The sequence below is a fragment of the Thalassophryne amazonica genome, chromosome 5 (genome assembly GCF_902500255.1).
Source record: "Thalassophryne amazonica chromosome 5, fThaAma1.1, whole genome shotgun sequence".
Classification (NCBI taxonomy): domain Eukaryota; kingdom Metazoa; phylum Chordata; class Actinopteri; order Batrachoidiformes; family Batrachoididae; genus Thalassophryne; species Thalassophryne amazonica.
In genome coordinates this window covers 129808360-129830199 of record NC_047107.1, presented here as the reverse complement: position 1 = coordinate 129830199, position 21840 = coordinate 129808360, and the positions used below count along the sequence as shown (strand labels likewise).

The 21840-nt window shown below is 42.1% G+C and overlaps 1 protein-coding gene and 1 long non-coding RNA gene across 3 annotated transcripts in view; one reads left to right on the top strand and one right to left on the bottom strand.

The window, feature by feature from the left end:
- Window positions 1-6557: 6557 nt before the first annotated feature.
- The window catches only part of ppiaa (peptidylprolyl isomerase Aa (cyclophilin A)), a 42639-nt gene continuing 27356 nt past the window's right edge, over window positions 6558-21840 (bottom strand). Inside the window, exons 1-4 of one of the 2 annotated variants that reach the window (XM_034171382.1) lie at window positions 15141-15322; window positions 12861-12980; window positions 7100-7272; window positions 6558-7022 (exon numbers count right to left, since the gene is read on the bottom strand). In XM_034171382.1, coding sequence (XP_034027273.1) covers window positions 6890-7022; window positions 7100-7272; window positions 12861-12980; window positions 15141-15209 — 495 coding nt within the window. In that variant the 5' untranslated portion in view covers window positions 15210-15322 and the 3' untranslated portion in view covers window positions 6558-6889. Of the gene's footprint in view, window positions 7023-7099; window positions 7273-12860; window positions 12981-15140; window positions 15323-21840 lie in introns of those variants that run through there. The other variant, XM_034171383.1, reaches the window with a different exon arrangement.
- Window positions 15492-21840, top strand: part of LOC117511346 — a 42788-nt gene continuing 36439 nt past the window's right edge. The window contains exon 1 of the long non-coding RNA XR_004560934.1: window positions 15492-15632. This is a non-coding gene — a long non-coding RNA (uncharacterized LOC117511346). The remainder of the gene's footprint in view (window positions 15633-21840) is intronic.

Here is a 21840-nt window from a genome sequence, read left to right as displayed (position 1 = left end):
TCCAGAGCATATCTCAATGTCTCCAGGTTCAGCCTGCCCTCTACTCTTACTACAGATCACAATGTCATCTGCAAACATTGTAGTCCATGTCTCATCTTGTCTGTCAACCTGTCCATTATCACTGTGAACAACAAAGGACTCAGAGCTGATCCTTGGTGTAATCCCACCTCCACCTTGAATGAATGTCATGCTTACTGCACATCTCACTACTGTCACACTAGCTTTCTACATATCTTGTACTACCCTCACATACTTCTCTGTCACTCCAGACGTCCTCATACAATACCACAACTCTTTTCTTGTCATCCTGTCATAAGCTTTTTCTAAATCCACAAACACATAATGTAACTCCTTCTGGCCTTCTCTATGCTTCTCCCTCAGTGTTCTCATAGCAAGCATTGCATCTGTAGTGCTCTTTCTCAGCATGAAACCATATTGCTCCTCACAGATCTTCATTTGTTTTCTAAACCTAGCTTCTACTGCTCTTTCAAGTATCTTCATGCCTCTGTCATTCCTGCAGCAAGCAGTTAGAGCACGTGCTTCCCAGCAAGGTCATTACCTCATTCTAATTATATAGCTGGAGTTTAGTCCAGAACGGCACCTGATGTAAAAGTTGTGCCAAATCAACACATGGATCTGTGTTAGTTCACTCTAAATAAACTAAAGCAATGGACAGAAAACAAGAAAATGACCACATTTGTTGGTCAACACCTTCATGTAAAACTGTTATGTCTGTAATATGAATATGTTGCAGACATGCACAAGCGAAGCTCTTCAGCATCGCACCATATCATTTAGGTCCTTCAAGACTTTTTTTTTCAGTAAAAGCTTCTGGGGAGCATTAGCATGGCTAAAAGCCTTCAGTTTCTGGAGGGCCCTATGGCCCTCTTAACCCCCTGCCACTTTAAGCATTTTTTTTATGCACAATCGCATAGACATAATAAAAATGAACCTTTTACCAAGGCTTCTTTATCTTTTTCAGGCACTGCATGTGCATGTGCCCTCCAAGCAATTTAACAAGTGGAACAGGATAATCTCAAATTTTATTTGGAGTGAGAAGAAAAACAAGAATAAAATGTCAGACATTACAACTACAAAAGGACGAGGGCAGGCTGGCTCTGCCACACTCAGACGATCATTATAGGGCAGCGCAGATGTGAGTTGTGATTGGCTGGTTTGACACAACCTATGAGACTAAATGGAAAGTGATAGATCAGTCCTACTGTGAGACACCCGTCCAGTCATTTCTTGGAGATCAACCTCTTATTAAAAGACACAGAGACAGACCTGTTCCCAATGTAGATAAAAGTACCAATGAATACATGGCACAAAATATTAAAACTCCAAAAAATTTAAAGGAGCGTCCAGAGTTTGCGATGGCCATATATATACTTCCAGTTAAGACACCATTATGATAAAAATATAAAGTTTTTTTTTTAGACGTGGAGGACACCGGCCTGGTTAAGATCCTTCTTGATTCATGCAAAGGAAATGCTCCAAAGAAACAGATGTCTACATTATACTTGTGTTTACAAAGAAGGAGAGAAAACTTAATACAACACGCAGTAAAATTAGATAAGAAAAAGAAGCTAAAATAATAACCGTTGATAAATGGTTAAATATGTGCAACACTGTGGTCATAACTTCAAGCTCAGGTTTGTGGAGGGAATGTGCATGGAAAAACATGGTCCGATTTTTTTTTTTGTTACCCCTAGTATTAAAAGTAGACTTTGCAACGAGCCTGAAAAGCTCAGTGTTGGAGGAACCGTGGGAGTATGTCAGCATGACATTTTCACATTTTCTGGGAATGTATGAAGCTCGCACCCTACTGGTCAGAGGTGATAATAGAAATCAACACCATAATGGGCTTGAACGTACTGTGATTTTACTTTATTTTATCGATGCAATCTACCCCAAGGGTTGAGGAAATCAGACAGATATCTTCTCTTAATTCTACTAGTAGGTGTAAAGAAAGCCATAACTCGCAAATGGTTGAGTGTGGACCCCCATCATCGCTGGATTGGATAGAGGTCGTCAAGGAGATTTACATAATAGAGAGCTTGACTTTTCCAATAAGTCTTGCAGTTCAGAAGTATTGGAAGAAATGGGACATTTACCTGAATCAGAGGACATTGTGAATTTATAACCAACTGTACGATCAGCATAGTGATATATATATATATATATATATATATATATATATATATATATATACTCAACAAAAATATAAACGCAACACTTTTGGTTTTGCTCCCATTTTGTATGAGATGAACTCAAAGATCTAAAACTTTTTCCACATACACAATATCACCATTTCCCTCAAATATTGTTCACAAACCAGTCTAAATCTGTGATAGTGAGCACTTCTCCTTTGCTGAGATAATCCATCCCACCTCACAGGTGTGCCATATCAAGATGCTGATTAGACACCATGATTAGTGCACAGGTGTGCCTTAGACTGCCCACAATAAAAGGCCACTCTGAAAGGTGCAGTTTTATCACACAGCACAATGCCACAGATGTTGCAAGATTTGAGGGAGCGTGCAATTGGCATGCTGACAGCAGGAATGTCAACCAGAGCTGTTGCTCGTGTATTGAATGTTCATTTCTCTACCATAAGCCGTCTCCAAAGGCGTTTCAGAGAATTTGGCAGTACATCCAACCAGCCTCACAACCGCAGACCACGTGTAACCACACCAGCCCAGGACCTCCACATCCAGCATGTTCACCTCCAAGATCGTCTGAGACCAGCCACTCGGACAGCTGCTGAAACAATCGGTTTGCATAACTAAAGAATTTCTGCACAAACTGTCAGAAACCGTCTCAGGGAAGCTCATCTGCATGCTCGTCGTCCTCATTGGGGTCTTGACCTGACTCCAGTTCGTCGTCGTAACCGACTTGAGTGGGCAAATGCTCACATTCGCTGGTGTTTGGCACGTTGGAGAGGTGTTCTCTTCACGGATGAATCCCGGTTCACACTGTCCAGGGCAGATGGCAGACGGCGTGTGTGGCGTCGTGTGGGTGAGCGGTTTTCTGATGTCAGTGTTGTGGATCGAGTGGCCCATGGTGGCGGTGGGGTTATGGTATGGGCAGGCGTCTGTTATGGATGAAGAACACAGGTGCATTTTATTGATGGCATTTTGAATGCACAGAGATACCGTGACGAGATCCTGAGGCCCATTGTTGTGCCATACATCCAAGAACATCACCTCATGTTGCAGCAGGATAATGCACGGCCCCATGTTGCAAGGATCTGTACACAATTCTTGGAAGCTGAAAATGTCCCAGTTCTTGCATGGCCGGCATACTCACCGGACATGTCACCCATTGAGCATGTTTGGGATGCTCTGGACCGGCGTATACGACAGCATGTACCAGTTCCTGCCAATATCCAGCAACTTCGCACAGCCATTGAAGAGGAGTGGACCAACATTCCACAGGCCACAATTGACAACCTGATCAACTCTATGTGAAGAAGATGTGTTGCACTGCATGAGGCAAATGGTGGTCACACCAGATACTGACTGGTATCCCCCCCCAATAAAACAAAACTGCACCTTTCAGAGTGGCATTTTATTGTGGGCAGTCTAAGACACACCTGTGCACTAATCATGGTGTCTAATCAACATCTTGGTATGGCACACCTGTGAGGTGGGATGGATTATCTCAGCAAAGGAGAAGTGCTCACTATCACAGATTTAGACTGGTTTGTGAACAATATTTGAGGGAAATGGTGATATTGTGTATGTGGAAAAAGTTTTAGATCTTTGAGTTCATCTCATACAAAATGGGAGCAAAACCAAAAGTGTTGCATTTATATTTTTGTTGAGTGTATGTATATATACAGGTTAGGGTTAGTAATAGCCACTCTCTGCTCGGCTTCCTCGACACCATTTGTTACGTCCTTCAGGTCTGTGGTGATATCGTCGAGCCGTTTCCCCATTTCTAAATTCAGACATCTCCATTTTTATTAGTCCAGTCTTATCCGTGATTTCCTTTTTCAAGTTAATCTGATTTCTTTCAGATCTGTGAGAATGTTAGCTTCCATAGTCTCATGTCCTATTAGCTTGTAAGTACTGTACACTTCTTTTGGTGAAAAAAAGATCAAAACTTCTTTCGCAGTTTCTTGCCAAATTCCTCTTGTCTTTCTCTTATTACCCCCGGCATACTATGACAGATATATTGGCAGGTTCGTTTTAACATTTTTATCGTCCAGGGGTAGCTGGACCACTAAAGAAGTATGCTATCACTCACTTCTCCGCCGTCCGGATGATCTTAACATTGTATTTTAGAGATGATCTTTAAATTGTATTTTAGAGATGACCATTTGTTGAAATGAAGGAAGCATGGGGTGTGTGTGCTCTATTTAAAACTATGTCACATGCAATTATTATATATATATATATATATATATATATATATATATATATATACACACACAACCCCTGGCAAAAATTATGGAATCACCGGCCTCGGAAGATGTTCATTCAGTTGTTTAATTTTGTAGAAAAAAAGCAGATCACAGACATGACACAAAACTAAAGTCATTTCAAATGGCAACTTTCTGGCTTTAAGAAACACTATAAGAAATCAGGAAAAAAAGATTGTGGCAGTCAGTAACGGTTACTTTTTTAGACCAAGCAGAGAAAAAAAATGGAATCACTCAATTCTGAGGAAAAAATTATGGAATCATGAAAAACAAAAGAACGCTCCAACACATCACTAGTATTTTGTTGCACCACCTCTGACTTTTATAACAGCTTGCAGTCTCTGAGGCATGGACTTAATGAGTGACAAACAGTACTCTTCATCAATCTGGCTCCAACTTTCTCTGATTGCTGTTGCCAGATCAGCTTTGCAGGTTGGAGCCTTGTCATGGACCATTTTCTTCAACTTCCACCAAAGATTTTCAATTGGATTAAGATCCGGACTATTTGCAGGCCATGACATTGACCCTACGTGTCTTTTTGCAAGGAATGTTTTCACAGCTTTTGCTCTATGGCAAGATGCATTATCATGTTGAAAAATGATTTCATCATCCCCAAACATCCTTTCAATTGATGGGATAAGAAAAGTGTCCTGGGAGTTCGGAACTTGGCGGCTCCAGTATTCCCGGGGTCCTGTGGCGGAGGAAACCGTGTGGTTCCGGTTCTACTTTGGAGAGGCGTCTCCTATCTTCGAGCCTGCCCACACGACACCTTTGTGAATTGAACTTTGTCCATTGTTGTAATTTGTTGTGTTTGTTGTGCACGTTCGCAACAGTAAAGTGTTGTTATTTGACCTATTCCATTGTCCGTTCATTTGCGCCCCCTGTTGTGGGTCCGTGTTCCTACACTTTCCCAACACTTGTGCATTTATTGATGATGTAATGACAGCCATCTCCCCAGTGCCTTTACCTGACATGCAGCCCCATATCATCAATGACTGTGGAAATTTACATGTTCTCTTCAGGCAGTCATCTTTATAAATCTCATTGGAACGGCACCAAAGTTCCAGCATCATCACCTTGCCCGATGCAGATTCGAGATTCATCACTGAATATGACTTTCATCCAGTCCACGATTGCTTTTCCTTAGCCCATTGTAACCTTGTTTTTTTCTGTTTAGGTGTTAATGATGGCTTTTGTTTAGCTTTTCTGTATGTAAATCCCATTTCCTTTAGGCGGTTTCTTACAGTTCGGTCACAGACGTTGACTCCAGTTTCCTCCCATTCGTTCCTCATTTGTTTTGTTGTGCATTTTCGATTTTTGAGATATATTACTTTGACGCTTTGTCTTCCTTGGTCTACCAGTATGTTTGCCTTTAACAACCTTCCCATGTTGTTTGTATTTGGTCCAGAGTTTAGACACAGCTGACTGTGAACAACCAACATCTTTTGCAACATTGCGTGATGATTTACCCTCTTTTAAGAGTTTGATAATCCTCTCCTTTGTTTCAATTGACATCTCTCGTGTTGGAGCCATGATTCATGTCAGTCCACTTGGTGCAACAGCTCTCCAAGGTGTGATCACTCCTTTTTAGATGCAGACTAACGAGCAGATCTGATTTGATGCAGGTGTTAGTTTTGGGGATGAAAATTTACAGGGTGATTCCATAATTTTTTCCTCAGAATTGAGTGAGTCCATATTTTTTTCCCTCTGCTTGGTCTAAAAAAGTAACCGTTACTGACTGACACAATTTCTTTCCTGATTTCTTATAGTGTTTCTTAAAGCCAGAAAGTTGCCATTTGAAATGACTTTAGTTTTGTGTCATGTCTGTGATCTGCTTTTTTTCTACAAAATTAAACAACTGAATGAACATCCTCCGAGGCCGGTGATTCCATAATTTTTGCCAGGGATTGTATATACATATGTTTTTATGTGAGTTGTGGTGGATGTTATATTTTGTGTGAAATTTTAAATAAAAATATTATAGCAAAAATTGTTTTATTGAACAAACTGTTACAAACCTCCAGGTTCAGAATAAAACGCTCGTTTGACTCCATTACTGACGGCTCATTTATAAACAGACATTACCATAAACAAACCATAAAAAAAAAAAAAAAAATCGCTTAGACGGTTTTCATCTTCAATTATTTTAATTTCAGGGTGTCAATGAGGTTCTAAACCTGTTTGTACAGATCGTCCCGAGAATTTATTCATGGATTAAAAAAAAAAAACAAACAGCACAGATTTTAGTTTTCAGGGAACCATTTCCATTTTATTTTCTTATTTGTCTTTACGAAAACAAACAAAAAAAAAACCTGTCTGTAAAAACAAATTAAAAATAAACTTCAACGTCACACATTCAGCTGTGTGTTTTTAAACCAGTGGGTTGGGAAACACTGAATTAAGGTGAAGAGAAAAAGGAGTGGACAGCGAAAACACGCAGGACAAGTCAGCGACTCATCGTTAGCACTCGCCACAGTTGAAGATGGTGATCTTTTTGGATGTTTTTCCGTTCTTGCTGCCGTATGATTCCACTTTATCCACCACCTCCATACCTTGAACCACGGTCCCGAAAACCACGTGTTTCCCGTCCAACCTGCAGACAGGAAGCGTCAGTGTCCCCGTGTTCACACGAACACAGTCTGCATTCACACTACCAGCTGAAGTCCTCACCAATCAGTTTTGACCGTGCAGATGAAGAACTGGGACCCGTTGGTGTTCGGTCCAGCGTTGGCCATGGACAGGATCCCAGGTACAGTGTGCTTCAGAGTGAAGTTCTCATCTCGGAACTTGTTTCCGTAGATGGACCTCCCTCCGGTCCCGTTGTGCTCAGTGAAGTCTCCGCCCTGTGTGACCAACATTAAAGATGAAATGAAACACAAACAGGCCAATGATTCAAACAGAATCAAGAAATTATGAAAATATTGATGCATTTTATTTTTGGTGTCTTCAGCTGTGAGAAGACGGAGAATTTAACCCGACATCACCTGCTGCCTGACAAGCTCAGAACCTTCTTCATTTTCGTGACGTCACTCTGAGTCGGGTGAAAACAAAAAACCCCGACATGAGAGAAACGTCTGCCACAGACCCCGGATGTGTCCACGACCCCGGACGTGTCCACGATCAGAACAACAACAGAAGGACTGAATTTTCTTTTTTGTTGGACATGTTTAAAGTTGCCATCTCCCTCGTTTTCACTCGGGGTCGCCACAGAAGATGTGAGGTGGATCTGCCTGTTGAATTGGCAGATATTTTATGCCGGATACCCTTCCTGATGCAACTTCATATTGGATAACAGTCAGGGGTTTGGACCGTGAACCTTCTGCACTGGCCTCTACTGGTGGTTGGCTCTCACTGCGGTATTGTATCACTTCCTGTTCCGGAGCACAGCGGTGTTTTTCTGTATCTGTTAGCTGTTTAATCTGCGCAGTTAGATTGATCTAGTTATCTAGATAACGATTTGTTTCCCAGTGTAATCTTTACGTGCCTTAACTAAAGCACTCCCTCTGCTGAATCACCTCTAAATTATTTACACATTATTCACTTTGCGTGTTTTTAGGAATCCGCTACCTTAGCGCAGCTACTAGCTCTTAGCCGATTTAGCATGGCGGCTTCTCCTGTCTCTCCCGCACTTTTCTGCTCTGGGTGTGAAATGTTTAGTTATTCCTCGGCCTCCTTTAGCAGTAACGGTACTTGTAATAAGTGTAGCTTATTCGTAGCTTTGGAGGCCAGGCTGGGCGAATTGGAGACTCGGCTCCGCACCGTGGAAAATTCTACAGCTAGCCAGGCCCCTGTAGTCGGTGCGGACCAAGGTAGCTTAGCCGCCGTTAGTTACCCCCTGGCAGATCCCGAGCAGCCGGGAAAGCAGGCTGACTGGGTGACTGTGAGGAGGAAGCGTAGCTCTAAACAGAAGCCCCGTGTACACCGCCAACCCGTTCACATCTCTAACCGTTTTTCCCCACTCGACGACACACCCGCCGAGGATCAAACTCTGGTTATTGGCGACTCTGTTTTGCGAAATGTGAAGTTAGCGACACCAGCAACCATAGTCAATTGTCTTCCGGGGGCCAGAGCAGGCGACATTGAAGGAAATTTGAAACTGCTGGCTAAAGCTAAGCGTAAATTTGGTAAGATTGTAATTCACGTCGGCAGTAATGACACCCGGTTACGCCAATCGGAGGTCACTAAAATTAACATTAAATCGGTGTGTAACTTTGCAAAAACAATGTCGGACTCTGTAGTTTTCTCTGGGCCCCTCCCCAGTCAGACCGGAGTGACATGTTTAGCCGCATGTTCTCCCTGAATTGCTGGCTGTCTGAGTGGTGTCCAAAAAATGAGGTGGGCTTCATAGATAATTGGCAAAGCTTCTGGGGAAAACCTGGTCTTGTTAGGAGAGACGGCATCCATCCCACTTTGGATGGAGCAGCTCTCATTTCTAGAAATCTGGCCAATTTTCTTAAATCCTCCAAACCGTGACTATCCAGGGTTGGGACCAGGAAGCAGAGTTGTAGTCTTACACACCTCTCTGCAGCTTCTCTCCCCCTGCCATCCCCTCATTACCCCATCCCCGTAGAGACGGTGCCTGCTCCCAGACCACCAATAACCAGCAAAAATCTATTTAAGCATAAAAATTCAAAAAGAAAAAATAATATAGCACCTTCAACTGCACCACAGACTAAAACAGTTAAATGTGGTCTATTAAACATTAGGTCTCTCTCTTCTAAGTCCCTGTTGGTAAATGATATAATAATTGATCAACATATTGATTTATTCTGCCTAACAGAAACCTGGTTACAGCAGGATGAATATGTTAGTTTAAATGAGTCAACACCCCTGAGTCACACTAACTGTCAGAATGCTCGTAGCACGGGCCGGGGCGGAGGATTAGCAGCAATCTTCCATTCCAGCTTATTAATTAATCAAAAACCCAGACAGAGCTTTAATTCATTTGAAAGCTTGACTCTTAGTCTTGTCCATCCAAATTGGAAGTCCCAAAAACCAGTTTTATTTGTTATTATCTATCGTCCACCTGGTCGTTACTGTGAGTTTCTCTGTGAATTTTCAGACCTTTTGTCTGACTTAGTGCTTAGCTCAGATAAGATAATTATAGTGGGCGATTTTAACATCCACACAGATGCTGAGAATGACAGCCTCAACACTGCATTTAATCTATTATTAGACTCTATTGGCTTTGCTCAAAATGTAAATGAGTCCACCCACCACTTTTATCATATCTTAGATCTTGTTCTGACTTATGGTATGGAAATAGAAGACTTAACAGTATTCCCTGAAAACTCCCTTCTGTCTGATCATTTCTTAATAACATTTACATTTACTCTGATGGACTACCCAGTAGTGGGGAATAAGTTTCATTACACTAGAAGTCTTTCAGAAAGCACTGTAACTAGGTTTAAGGATATGATTCCTTCTTTATGTTCTCTAATGCCATATACCAACACAGTGCAGAGTAGCTACCTAAACTCTGTAAGTGAGATAGAGTATCTCGTCAATAGTTTTACATCCTCATTGAAGACAATTTTGGATGCTGTAGCTCCTCTAAAAAAGAGAGCTTTAAATCAGAAGTGCCTGACTCCGTGGTATAACTCACAAACTCGTAGCTTAAAGCAGATAACCCGTAAGTTGGAGAGGAAATGGCGTCTCACTAATTTAGAAGATCTTCACTTAGCCTGGAAAAAGAGTCTGTTGCTCTATAAAAAAGCCCTCCGTAAAGCTAGGACATCTTTCTACTCATCACTAATTGAAGAAAATAAGAACAACCCCAGGTTTCTTTTCAGCACTGTAGCCAGGCTGACAAAGAGTCAGAGCTCTATTGAGCTGAGTATTCCATTAACTTTAACTAGTAATGACTTCATGACTTTCTTTGCTAACAAAATTTTAACTATTAGAGAAATAATTACTCATAACCATCCCAAAGACGTATCGTTATCTTTGGCTGCTTTCAGTGATGCCGGTATTTGGTTAGACTCTTTCTCTCAGATTGTTCTGTCTGAGTTATTTTCATTAGTTACTTCATCCAAACCATCAACATGTTTATTAGACCCCATTCCTACCAGGCTGCTCAAGGAAGCCCTACCATTATTTAATGCTTCGATCTTAAATATGATCAATCTATCTTTGTTAGTTGCCTATGTACCACAGGCTTTTAAGGTGGCAGTAATTAAACCATTACTTAAAAAGCCATCACTTGACCCAGCTATCTTAGCTAATTATAGGCCAATCTCCAACCTTCCTTTTTCTCTCAAAAATTCTTGAAAGGGTAGTTGTAAAACAGCTAACTGATCATCTGCAGAGGAATGGTCTATTTGAAGCGTTTCAGTCAGGTTTTAGAATTCATCATAGTACAGAAACAGCATTAGTGAAGGTTACAAATGATCTTCTTATGGCCTCGGACAGTGGACTCATCTCTGTGCTTGTTCTGTTAGACCTGCTTTTGATACTGTTGACCATAAAATTTTATTACAGAGATTAGAGCATGCCATAGGTATTAAAGGCACTGCGCTGCGGTGGTTTGAATCATATTTGTCTAATAGATTACAATTTGTTCATGTAAATGGGGAATCTTCTTCACAGACTAAAGTTAATTATGGAGTTCCACAAGGTTCTGTGCTAGGACCAATTTTATTCACTTTATACATGCTTCCCTTAGGCAGTATTATTAGACGGTATTGCTTAAATTTTCATTGTTACGCAGATGATACCCAGCTTTATCTATCCATGAAGCCAGAGGACACACACCAATTAGCTAAACTGCAGGATTGTCTTACAGACATAAAGACATGGATGACCTCTAATTTCCTGCTTTTAAACTCAGATAAAACTGAAGTTATTGTACTTGGCCCCACAAATCTTAGAAACATGGTGTCTAACCAGATCCTTACTCTGGATGGCATTACCCTGACCTCTAGTAATACTGTGAGAAATCTTGGAGTCATTTTTGATCAGGATATGTCATTCAAAGCGCATATTAAACAAATATGTAGGACTGCTTTTTGCATTTACGCAGTATCTCTAAAATCAGAAAGGTCTTGTCTCAGAGTGATGCTGAAAAACTAATTCATGCATTTATTTCCTCTAGGCTGGACTATTGTAATTCATTATTATCAGGTTGTCCTAAAAGTTCCCTAAAAAGCCTTCAGTTAATTCAAAATGCTGCAGCTAGAGTACTGACGGGGACTAGAAGGAGAGAGCATATCTCACCCATATTGGCCTATCTTCATTGGCTTCCTGTTAATTCTAGAATAGAATTTAAAATTCTTCTTCTTACTTATAAGGTTTTGAATAATCAGGTCCCATCTTATCTTAGGGACCTCGTAGTACCATATCACCCCAATAGAGCACTTCGCTCTCAGACTGCAGGCTTACTTGTAGTTCCTAGGGTTTGTAAGAGTAGAATGGGAGGCAGAGCCTTCAGCTTTCAGGCTCCTCTCCTGTGGAACCAGCTCCCAATTCAGATCAGGGAGACAGACACCCTCTCTACTTTTAAGATTAGGCTTAAAACTTTCCTTTTTGCTAAAGCTTATAGTTAGGGCTGGATCAGGTGACCCTGAACCATCCCTTAGTTATGCTGCTATAGACGTAGACTGCTGGGGGGTTCCCATGATGCACTGTTTCTTTCTCTTTTTGCTCTGTATGCACCACTCTGCATTTAATCATTAGTGATCGATCTCTGCTCCCCTCCACAGCATGTCTTTTTCCTGGTTCTCTCCCTCAGCCCCAACCAGTCCCAGCAGAAGACTGCCCCTCCCTGAGCCTGGTTCTGCTGGAGGTTTCTTCCTGTTAAAAGGGAGTTTTTCCTTCCCACTGTAGCCAAGTGCTTGCTCACAGGGGGTCGTTTTGACCGTTGGGGTTTTACATAATTATTGTATGGCCTTGCCTTGCAATATAAAGCGCCTTGGGGCAACTGTTTGTTGTGATTTGGCGCTATATAAAAAAAAAATTCATTGATTGATTGAAATAAGCACACTTAACTGCTTGGCCACAGCCCCACTTTTGTTGGACATGTTCAACCCGGGTGACTTCATGTTGAAGTAAGCAGACATTTTTCAGACAGACAGTCTGTCTTATTTTACTTAAAATCAGAGCTCACACACGTTACACACTGAAAAAATGATTTATAATCTGGTATAGAATTTTTAAAACTTGGTTGGATGAAGATACACACTTTAAACATCACAGCGGTGTTCACATTAAAGCTCCCCCTACTGGCGATGACTTTTATGACCTCATAACTAAAAATCTAGTCATGGCAACATGGTGCAAGTTGTTTGGCCATCAGTACCGCCAGAGTCAGAATTCACGTTAATGTCACTTCACCTGCTTGACACAAAAAAAACATCTGTTTGTTGACCGAATTGTTTCTTGTTAGCTACAATCTTATTGGCTGCTTCATGTTTTTACTGGTACAAAACATCACCTGGCACATGAAGCCTGGAATGACACGGTGGAAGGTGGACCCCTTGTACCCGAAGCCTTTTTCTCCAGTGCACAGAGCTCGGAAGTTCTCAGCCGTCTTTGGTACGACATCAGAGCGGAGCTGGAAAAAAACAAAGAGAAATTTCATACGGTGAGAAACCCAAGTTCAAATAACTGTTAACCAGAACAGGTTCCAGGCACCATTAATAATATATTTAGAATCTATTCATGATTTTAGCTGAATTCTTATTTTTAATTATGATAAAATTTTGGGGTTTTTTTGCAGTTGTATGTGTTTACAAATACACTTGGCTGTTGCTAAGGGCCCCTTCACACATACTACGACTAAGTACAAATCAGGGCAAATTACAGCGGAACAGCTCAAATGAGCAAACCACGAAAGCATCAAGCCGACAGGCAGGCATGCACAATGCCGCTGCAACGGTTTTGTGCACACGGGAATACTGCTGTGAAAATTAAAAAAAAAAAAAAAAATACATGTCACCCACGAGATTTGAACCTGCACTTTCCAAAAGCTCTGATTACCAGCCAGAAACTTTACCACTGAGCTACCATCACTGTCCTGCAAAAGGTGTGGGAAAATGCCTCATATCAAGAAGGACATTGACGTATTTAAACAAAAATAAAATGAGACACCATATAAAAACAAATTTTATTGAATCCCTCTTATCAAGCGGACATTACAAGTATGATCCATCTGTTCCTCTGTAGATGACCCATGGTCACTGACGTACAGTCAGTAAATGACATGAATGAGAAGCAGGGCGCTCATGTCCACATCTGCTGGTGGCATGTCCTGCCCGACACTCGTGTCTTGTGGACGGCGCGCCGTGGGACAGACACCATATCATGTGGAACAGAGCGTATGTGGGTGACGTGACATTCGGATCGCCCGCTGTGTGTTCTGATCTGACGGTCCGGATCACCTGGGGCAGCATGTTATTGTCCATGCACTCACTGCAGCCCATTGCAACAGCGCTATATATACACGCGCGTCACAGTGGACAGTTGTTAGTTCATGTCCGTCCAAACACTGTATGTGTTCCCCACCCGTGACGTCCAGATCTACAGATCTCTGCAGCTGCTCCTGTCGGCAGCCACATCCCCTGTCAGTTCAGCGCACACATGAACGTGTCACTGTCTGTTTGCAAAGCCACACTCGTGGGGCACTTGGACATGTTTCACATCCAGCTCAACAGTGATCGTCTGCAGACTGTTGTGGTGTTAATAGCGTGAATGGCCACACATTTTGTAAGTGCCATGTGAGCGGTGTTAGATGTTCCTGTGTGTCAGCTGGAATTTGGCCAACACCTGCCGCAAGAGGGTTCGATGGGCTCTCACAGTGCACACGCTGTCTTTCAGCCGCTGGTGTGCGCAAATAGTTGTAGCAACAGGTATACGAGGCAGCTACGATTTTACACATATTGCATACGATTCCTGCTTCATGGACAATTCAACCACATTCGTACTCTTTGTGAAGGGGCCCGAATGTTACAACACATACCAAATAGTTTTTCGTGCAGCGGGTCAAATACAGTACGCGCCTGTATGATATGACTGACTATTCTTTGACCCAAACTGTGACGCCTCTTAACCTCAGCTGAAATGAAAATATGATTTTATCCAAAGTAAGTTCGAAAAATAATCAATGACAGTCTTAAAATCCAAAGAACACTGGAATCAAACCTGCGAGCCCAAAGACAAAAGTTCTACCTCAAAGCCACATGTGTGACTGTTGGCTAAGCGGCAGCATTTAGACTTGACGCACCCAAACCGGAAAAAGGGTGTTGGTCAAAAAGACAAAGGCCCAGTGCCAGCACGCTCCTTTCACCCAAAAACGTCGCCCTTTCCCTCCATTTTACACGTAGAGAGGGTTCCAGAATCAGGCCTAAAACCCAATAATTCATAACTGAACATTATCAACAGCCAGAAAGAGTTTGCTTTGTAAAAACGTGAAACCTGTCGTCTAGTTTGCAGCCAAAACTTGGAAAAAATTCCCACAAAATCTCGAGTTCGTTATACTCAAAACATTTATTTTCAATGTGTCACCATCGTGTTTGTGAAAGACAAGTTCAGAAACAGCCTTCCGGTGCCTTCAGGGCACTCCGCCTGTCATGTGGTTCAGTACGGTGCAGTGCTGTAGACACCCCCCCCACCAACTGTTTTTTTATGAAATGTGATCAAAGCTGAGAACGCAAACATCTACAAACCCCATGAGCTTCCTACTGTGAGGTGTCACTAGGTGCTAAACTCGGCTCACCTCCATCACAATCCGGCCCAGGTTCTCTCCATCAGCTGTTATATCGAAGAAGACTCTGGGCAATGGCATGGTTATGCTGGGTCTGGTGTCACAGCTCCGACCAGGTTTCTCTCACGGACGAGGCAGAGATAATGGCGACTGAAGCTTCACGTGTGAAGTCACACCCAGTCTGTTCAGGGCGTGGATCTGGTATGTGGAAGATTTTAGAAGTAAGTAAGGCGCTACATGCAGTTATGTCCTGGCTTGTGCGGAGGAGGAGCACTGGCGGCTGGTTTGGAAAACAAGAACTTGCAGATCTGGTTTTGATCTTGGATTAAACAGGCGAGTTTGGAAGACTGCAGTCTGGAATATATGATTAAAGACCTGCAGAAAAATCTACAAATAGAGCACATCTATTTGTAGATTTTTCTGCAGGTCTTTAATGGTTGATCTTTCAGAAACAGAGTCCAGCTGCTAACAGGTGGAAGTTCAGAGCGGTGAAGCCAGTGACAGGTAGGTACAACTGAACGGGTTCTGAGGGAACCTCGGTGAAGGCAGGACGGACGACAGTCAGGAAAGACAAAGGAAGAGTGAGGAAAAAAGAAATATGAAGACACAGCTGGAGCTGGAATCATATTTGAGGCTTGACCTTCTGAAAATTAATGACAGCATTAAAAAAAAAAATGACCTGGTGTGTTTGTCAGGAAACATGAACATGACTGTGACCCTCGTGCAATTGGTGGATGTCTGGTTGTAGTACTTGAGGAGCCGAGCTAAGATGTCGAATGTCTGGATGAGCAACTATCCTGGATCAAATCTAAGATCCGGGTATTCCTGGACTTGGCCACCATTAGTGTTTCTGTATGTGGTTAAAGTGTCTCACCTGTCTCGGTCCTCTGCCTTTGAGGTCTGAGCCAGTAATGAAGGAGAATCAGAAGACCTTTGACTTGTGTCCACCTGTCACCTGGCTGGGGGGGCTGATGGTCAACTTTGGTGGTTAACAAAAAAGTAGAATTTTTAAGTACACACACACACACACACACACACGCATAATGTTTACAAGTGCAATGGTAAGAATAGTTCATGAGATGACAGATGGACTGTTCCATTCAACGAAGTGGAGAAAGAGTCACATCTTTCTCTGCTTAAAATATTCTTACCATTGCACTTGTAAACATTCATTATTATGTTTACAATATTTGTTTAGATTATTTGTTTACAATATTATGTTTATTATGTTTTCAGTCGCGTTTGTTTGTTTGTCTGTCTGTCAGCAGGATAACTCAAGTTTTGAATGGATTTTGATGAAATTTTGTGGAGTGGTTGGAAATGACAGGAGGAACAAGTGATTAAATTTTAGTGGTGATCCGGATCCCGATGCTAATGCATTAGCATGTCTATGGCATTTTCAATGTTAAAAGTTAGCATTAAGCAGTTGCAGCTGTCATCACGTTCGGGTGCATTTGTTTTCAAATTGTAATATTTCTTAAATGTATTTTTGTTTATATATTAATAATCTAATGATTATTATATACAATTTTAAAGAAAGAGACAAAAAGAAATAGATCACTGTGCCAAGGAGGGAATCTCTTTAGGGTCAGTGACCCTATGGCCTTGTTTAGAGAAGTGTTTCATAAATGTTAAAAAAAATTCATATATTTGCAGTTTAGTTGAATAATAAATTAAATTTTGTCTCTTATTTGTTTTTGTCTATAAGCACATGCAATATCAGTATCAGTGCTCAGATGACTGTAGCTTCTGGGAAAGGTTTTTACTACTGAGCAAACATTGTTAGACTTTTTTAGGTTCAATGATTCCACGGCGTGTAGATGTTATGGCGTCAGTGACCCCATGGCCTTGGCAGAGGTTTGCACTGAGTGCAAACTGAGAGCTTCTAGTTTGTATTATATAATGCCTCAAATGGATCCTTGTCATTTGATATTTTATTAATTTCTAAACAAGAGCAAAAGCACATTTTGGTGTGTGTCACTGGTTCTTTGAGGTCAGGAGGTTCTGAAATAGTTCAACAGGAACTTTAAATAGGATTCCAATCCAATCTAAAATTGCAATCAACTTGCAAAACCAGTCAGATTGTTCAAAAACAATCCCGTTGATAAAGTCTGTATCTGATGCTGTGCACTGACTTCTTCGTGTACAGACTGTTGTCTGCTTTCCTCAATCCAATGAAAAGAAAAAAAAAAGAAAAAAATCACAACAGAAATTTGTCGAGGTTTTCATCTGACAGCAGTTCTACTTCAGCTGCGACGTCCCAACGAATACTGCAAATGCCTCCAGATGGTTTACAGCATAATGATAATAATAATAATAATAGTAATAGTAAGTCCCTTCGGCTGCTCCCTTGTTTGCACTCGGGGTCGCCACAGCAAATCCAAGGTGGATCTGCATGTTGAATTGGCACAGGTTTTACGCCGGATGCCTTTCCTGACGCAACTCCACATTACATGGAGAAATGTGGCAGGGGTGGGATTTGAACCGGGAACCTTCTGCACTGAAAGTTAATCTTGTTCAAATTGTCTATCACAAATTCAAACCTGCCATGTTTGTTTTTAAGCTAAGCACCGTTGCTGCTAGTGTGCTCGCTCCTCGCGGTGGCAGCATGCAATAACACAAGACATGTAGCACCAAAATTGCATGCTAAATGGAACACAATGGCAAATGGTATGAATAATCCATGTCATGTGACATACAAACCACCAATCAAATCACAAGGATCCATTCAGGCATTTATATATATTATTTCAATTAAACAACTGCAAATTATAAAGACGATGATGCTCATATGGCCGAGGGTATTTTAGCATTTTTTTTTCTTTCTGCTGCTCCCATTAGGGGGCACCACAGCAGATCAGTAGTTTCCATCTCACCCTGTCCTGTCTCTTCCTCTGTCTCACCAACCACCTGCATGTCCTCTCTCAGCACATCCATAAACCTCCTCTTTCTCCTCCATCCTCAGCATCCTTCTCCCTATATACCCTGGGTCCCTACTTTGCACATGTTCAAACCATCACCTCTGACATTGTCTCCAAACCGTCCCACCTGAGCTGTCCCTCTGATATGTTCATTCCTAATCTTGTCCATTCTCGTCACTCCCAAAGAGAATCTCAACATCTCCATCTCCAGCTCCGCCTCCTGTCTTTGTTAGTGCCACCGTCTCTAAGCCGTCCAACATAGCTGGTCTCACTACTGTCTTGTAAACTTTCCCCTTCACTCTTGCTGATATTCTTCGGTCACAAGTCACTCCTGCCACCTTTCTCCACCCACTCCACCCTGCCTGCACTCTCTTCTTCACCTCTCTACCACACTCTCCATTACTTTGAACAGTTGACCCAAATATTTAAACTCATCTACTTTCACCACTTCTACTCCTTGTAACTGCACTATTCCACTGGGCTCCCTCTCATTCACACACATGTACTCAGTCCTGTTCCTACTGACTTTCACTCCCCTTCTCTCTAGAGCATATCTCCACCTCTCCAGACTAGACTCAACCTGTTCTCTACTCACTACAGATCGCAATGTCATCTGCAAACACAGTCCATGGGGACTCCTGTCTGATCTCATCCGTCAACCTGTCCATCACCACTGCAAACAAGAAAGGACTCAGAGCTGATCCTTGGTGTAATCCCACCTCCACCTTGAATGAGTGTCATTCCGACTGCGCATCTCACCGCTGTCACACTATTCTTGTACATGTCCCGCACTACCCTAACATACGAGGGCTGTCAATAAAGTAACGGTCCTTTTTATTTTTTTCAAAAACTATATGGATTTCATTCATATGTTTTTACGTCAGACATGCTTGAACCCTCGTGCGCATGCGTGAGTTTTTCCACGCCTGTCGGTGACGTCATTCGCCTGTGAGCACTCCTTGTGGGAGGAGTCGTCCAGCCCCTCGTCGGAATTCCTTTGTCTGAGAAGTTGCTGAGAGACTGGCGCTTTGTTTGATCAAAATTTTTTCTAAACCTGTGAGACACATCGAAGTGGACACGGTTCGAAAAATTAAGCTGGTTTTCAGTGAAAATTTTAACGGCTGATGAGAGATTTTGAGGTGATTCTGTCGCTTTAAGGACTTCCCACGGTGTGAGACGTCGCTCAGCGCTCTCAGGCGGCGTCATCAGCCTGTTCAAGCTGAAAACCTCCACATTTCAGGCTCTATTGATCCAGGACGTCGTGAGAGAACAGAGAAGTTTCAGAAGAAGTCGGTTTCAGCATTTTATCCGGATATTCCACTGTTAAAGGAGATTTTTTTAATGAAAGACGTGCGGACGGATCCGCGTGTCGGGACGCAGCCGCCGCGATGCTCCGCCACAGGAAAAACACCTCTGTTGAAAGCCTTAAGGACAAGTTGGAACATGTCCTGCTGTTAAACAATTTCTCATATACTCATTCCACTGAAAGCCATCAAAAGCCGCCTGGATTTTACAAATGGTTATCAACACGGAGGTGTTTTTTCTGTGCCGCCGCACCGCGTCGGCTGCGTCCCGACGCGCGGATCCGTCCGCACGTCTTTCATTAAAAAAGTCTCCTTTAACAGTGGAATATCCGGATAAAATGCTGAAACCGACTTCTTCTGAAACTTCTCTGTTCTCTCACGACATCCTGGATCAATAGAGCCTGAAATGTGGAGGTTTTCAGCTTGAAACAGGCTGATGACGCCGCCTGAGAGCGCTGAGCGACGTCTCGCATCGTGGGAAGTCCTTAAAGCGACAGAATCACCTCAAAATCTCTCATCAGCCGTTAAAATTTTCACTGAAAACCAGCTTAATTTTTCGAACCGTGTCCACTTCGATGTGTCTCACAGGTTTAGAAAATATTTTGATCAAACAACGCGCCAGTCTCTCAGCAACTTCTCAGACAAAGAAATTCCGACGAGGGGCTGGACGACTCCTCCCACAAGGAGTGCTCACAGGCGAATGACGTCACCGACAGGCGTGGAAAAACTCACGCATGCGCACGAGGGTTCAAGCATGTCTGACGTAAAAACATATGAATAAAATCCATATAGTTTTTGAAAAAAATAAAAAGGACCGTTGCTTTATTGACAGACCTCGTACTTGTCTGCAACTCCAGACTTCCCCATACAATACCACAGCTCTTCTCTTGGAACCCTATCATAAGCTTTTTCTAAGTCCACAAACACAATGTAACTCTTTCTGGCCTTCTCTGTACTTCAACAGTATTCTCAGAGCAAACATTGCATCTGTAGTGCTCTTTCTTGGCATGAAACCATATTGCTGCTCACAGATCTTCACCTGTTTTCTAAGCCTAGCTTCTACTACTCTTTCCCATAACTTCATGCTGTGGCTGATCAGCTTTATGACTCTGTAGTTACTGCACCTCTGCACATCACCCTTGTTCTTGAAAATAGGAACCAGCACACTTCGTCTCCACTCCTCAGGCATCCTCTCACTTTCCAAGATTTTATACAACAATCTGGTTAGAAACTCTACTGCCATCTCTCTGAGACATTTCCATGTCTCCACTGGAATGTCATCTGGACCAACAACCTTTCCACTCTTCATCCTCACTTCAGCCCTCACTTCTTCCTTGCTAATCTGTTGTACTTCCTGATTTACTCTCACTGCCAGTGTTGCCACAGTTACTTTGAAAAAGTAATCCAATTACTGATTACTGATTACTCCTTGAAAAAGTAACTTAGTTACTTTACTGATTACTCAATTGTAAAAGTAACTAAGTTAGATTACTAGTTACTTTTTAGTTACTTTTCCCAGCTGCCGACAACAACCCTCTGCCACCTCAACATGACAATAATACCTGTTTTGCCAAAACTTACTTTATAGTCACCCTTTCTTGACTTCAATGAAAATAAATACTTGTTTTATAAAAAGTAAAATAAAGACCTCTTTCTTGACCTCATATTTAACTGCTGACAGCACTGTAACAGTAAAACTTGCAATTTCGAACCTACATTGTTTATAAATGTAACTATTAAATTCATTCTAGCATTTTTCTAACATTTAAATTCTCTAAATATTTTACTTGTCGAAATTAATATTATTTTAAGTAGTATTAGTAGTTGTAGTAAAAAAAGGCTTCAAAACTGGACCTTTAATCTAGGGGTGTTGTGGGGGGGCACATCCCTGCCCCACGCCCCCATTCCATCTGGATTCGCCCCTGCTTTGGCGTTTGAGCACAAAGAATGGATAACATTTATTTATGCAGAAAACGTGACCAGATTTACAGGTAAGAAAGTTTTATTGTGTTTTCACATCATGTGGTCCTCAGAAAGAGAGTTTAGGTGCATTTGAGTGGAAAATAGTGTTAGTTGTTGACGCGTCGCGGAGGATCAGCTGTTTTTAACAGCAGATACGGAGCGGCTCAGCTCAGAATTCTAAATAAAGGAGAAAAAAAGCATAAAAATGTCTTTGTAAAGCTCAGTGCAGGTGTGCTGTTGTCACCGCGCTTTAAGAGGAGACGACGAGTCGAGCTGCTGCAAAAAAACGCGGATGAAAAGTTCACAGCTCATTTAAAGTGGGCAGTTCAGTCGAACCCCGACCTCCTGCCCACAGACCAAGTTTAATGCTGCTATCGACCCACAATGAAAAATAATAGTAATGCACAGTGACATAGAGAAGTAACTTTAATCTGATTACTGATTTGGAAAGATTAACGCGTTAGATTACTCGTTACTAAAAAAAGTGGTCAGATTAGAGTAACGCGTTACCGGCATCACTGCTCA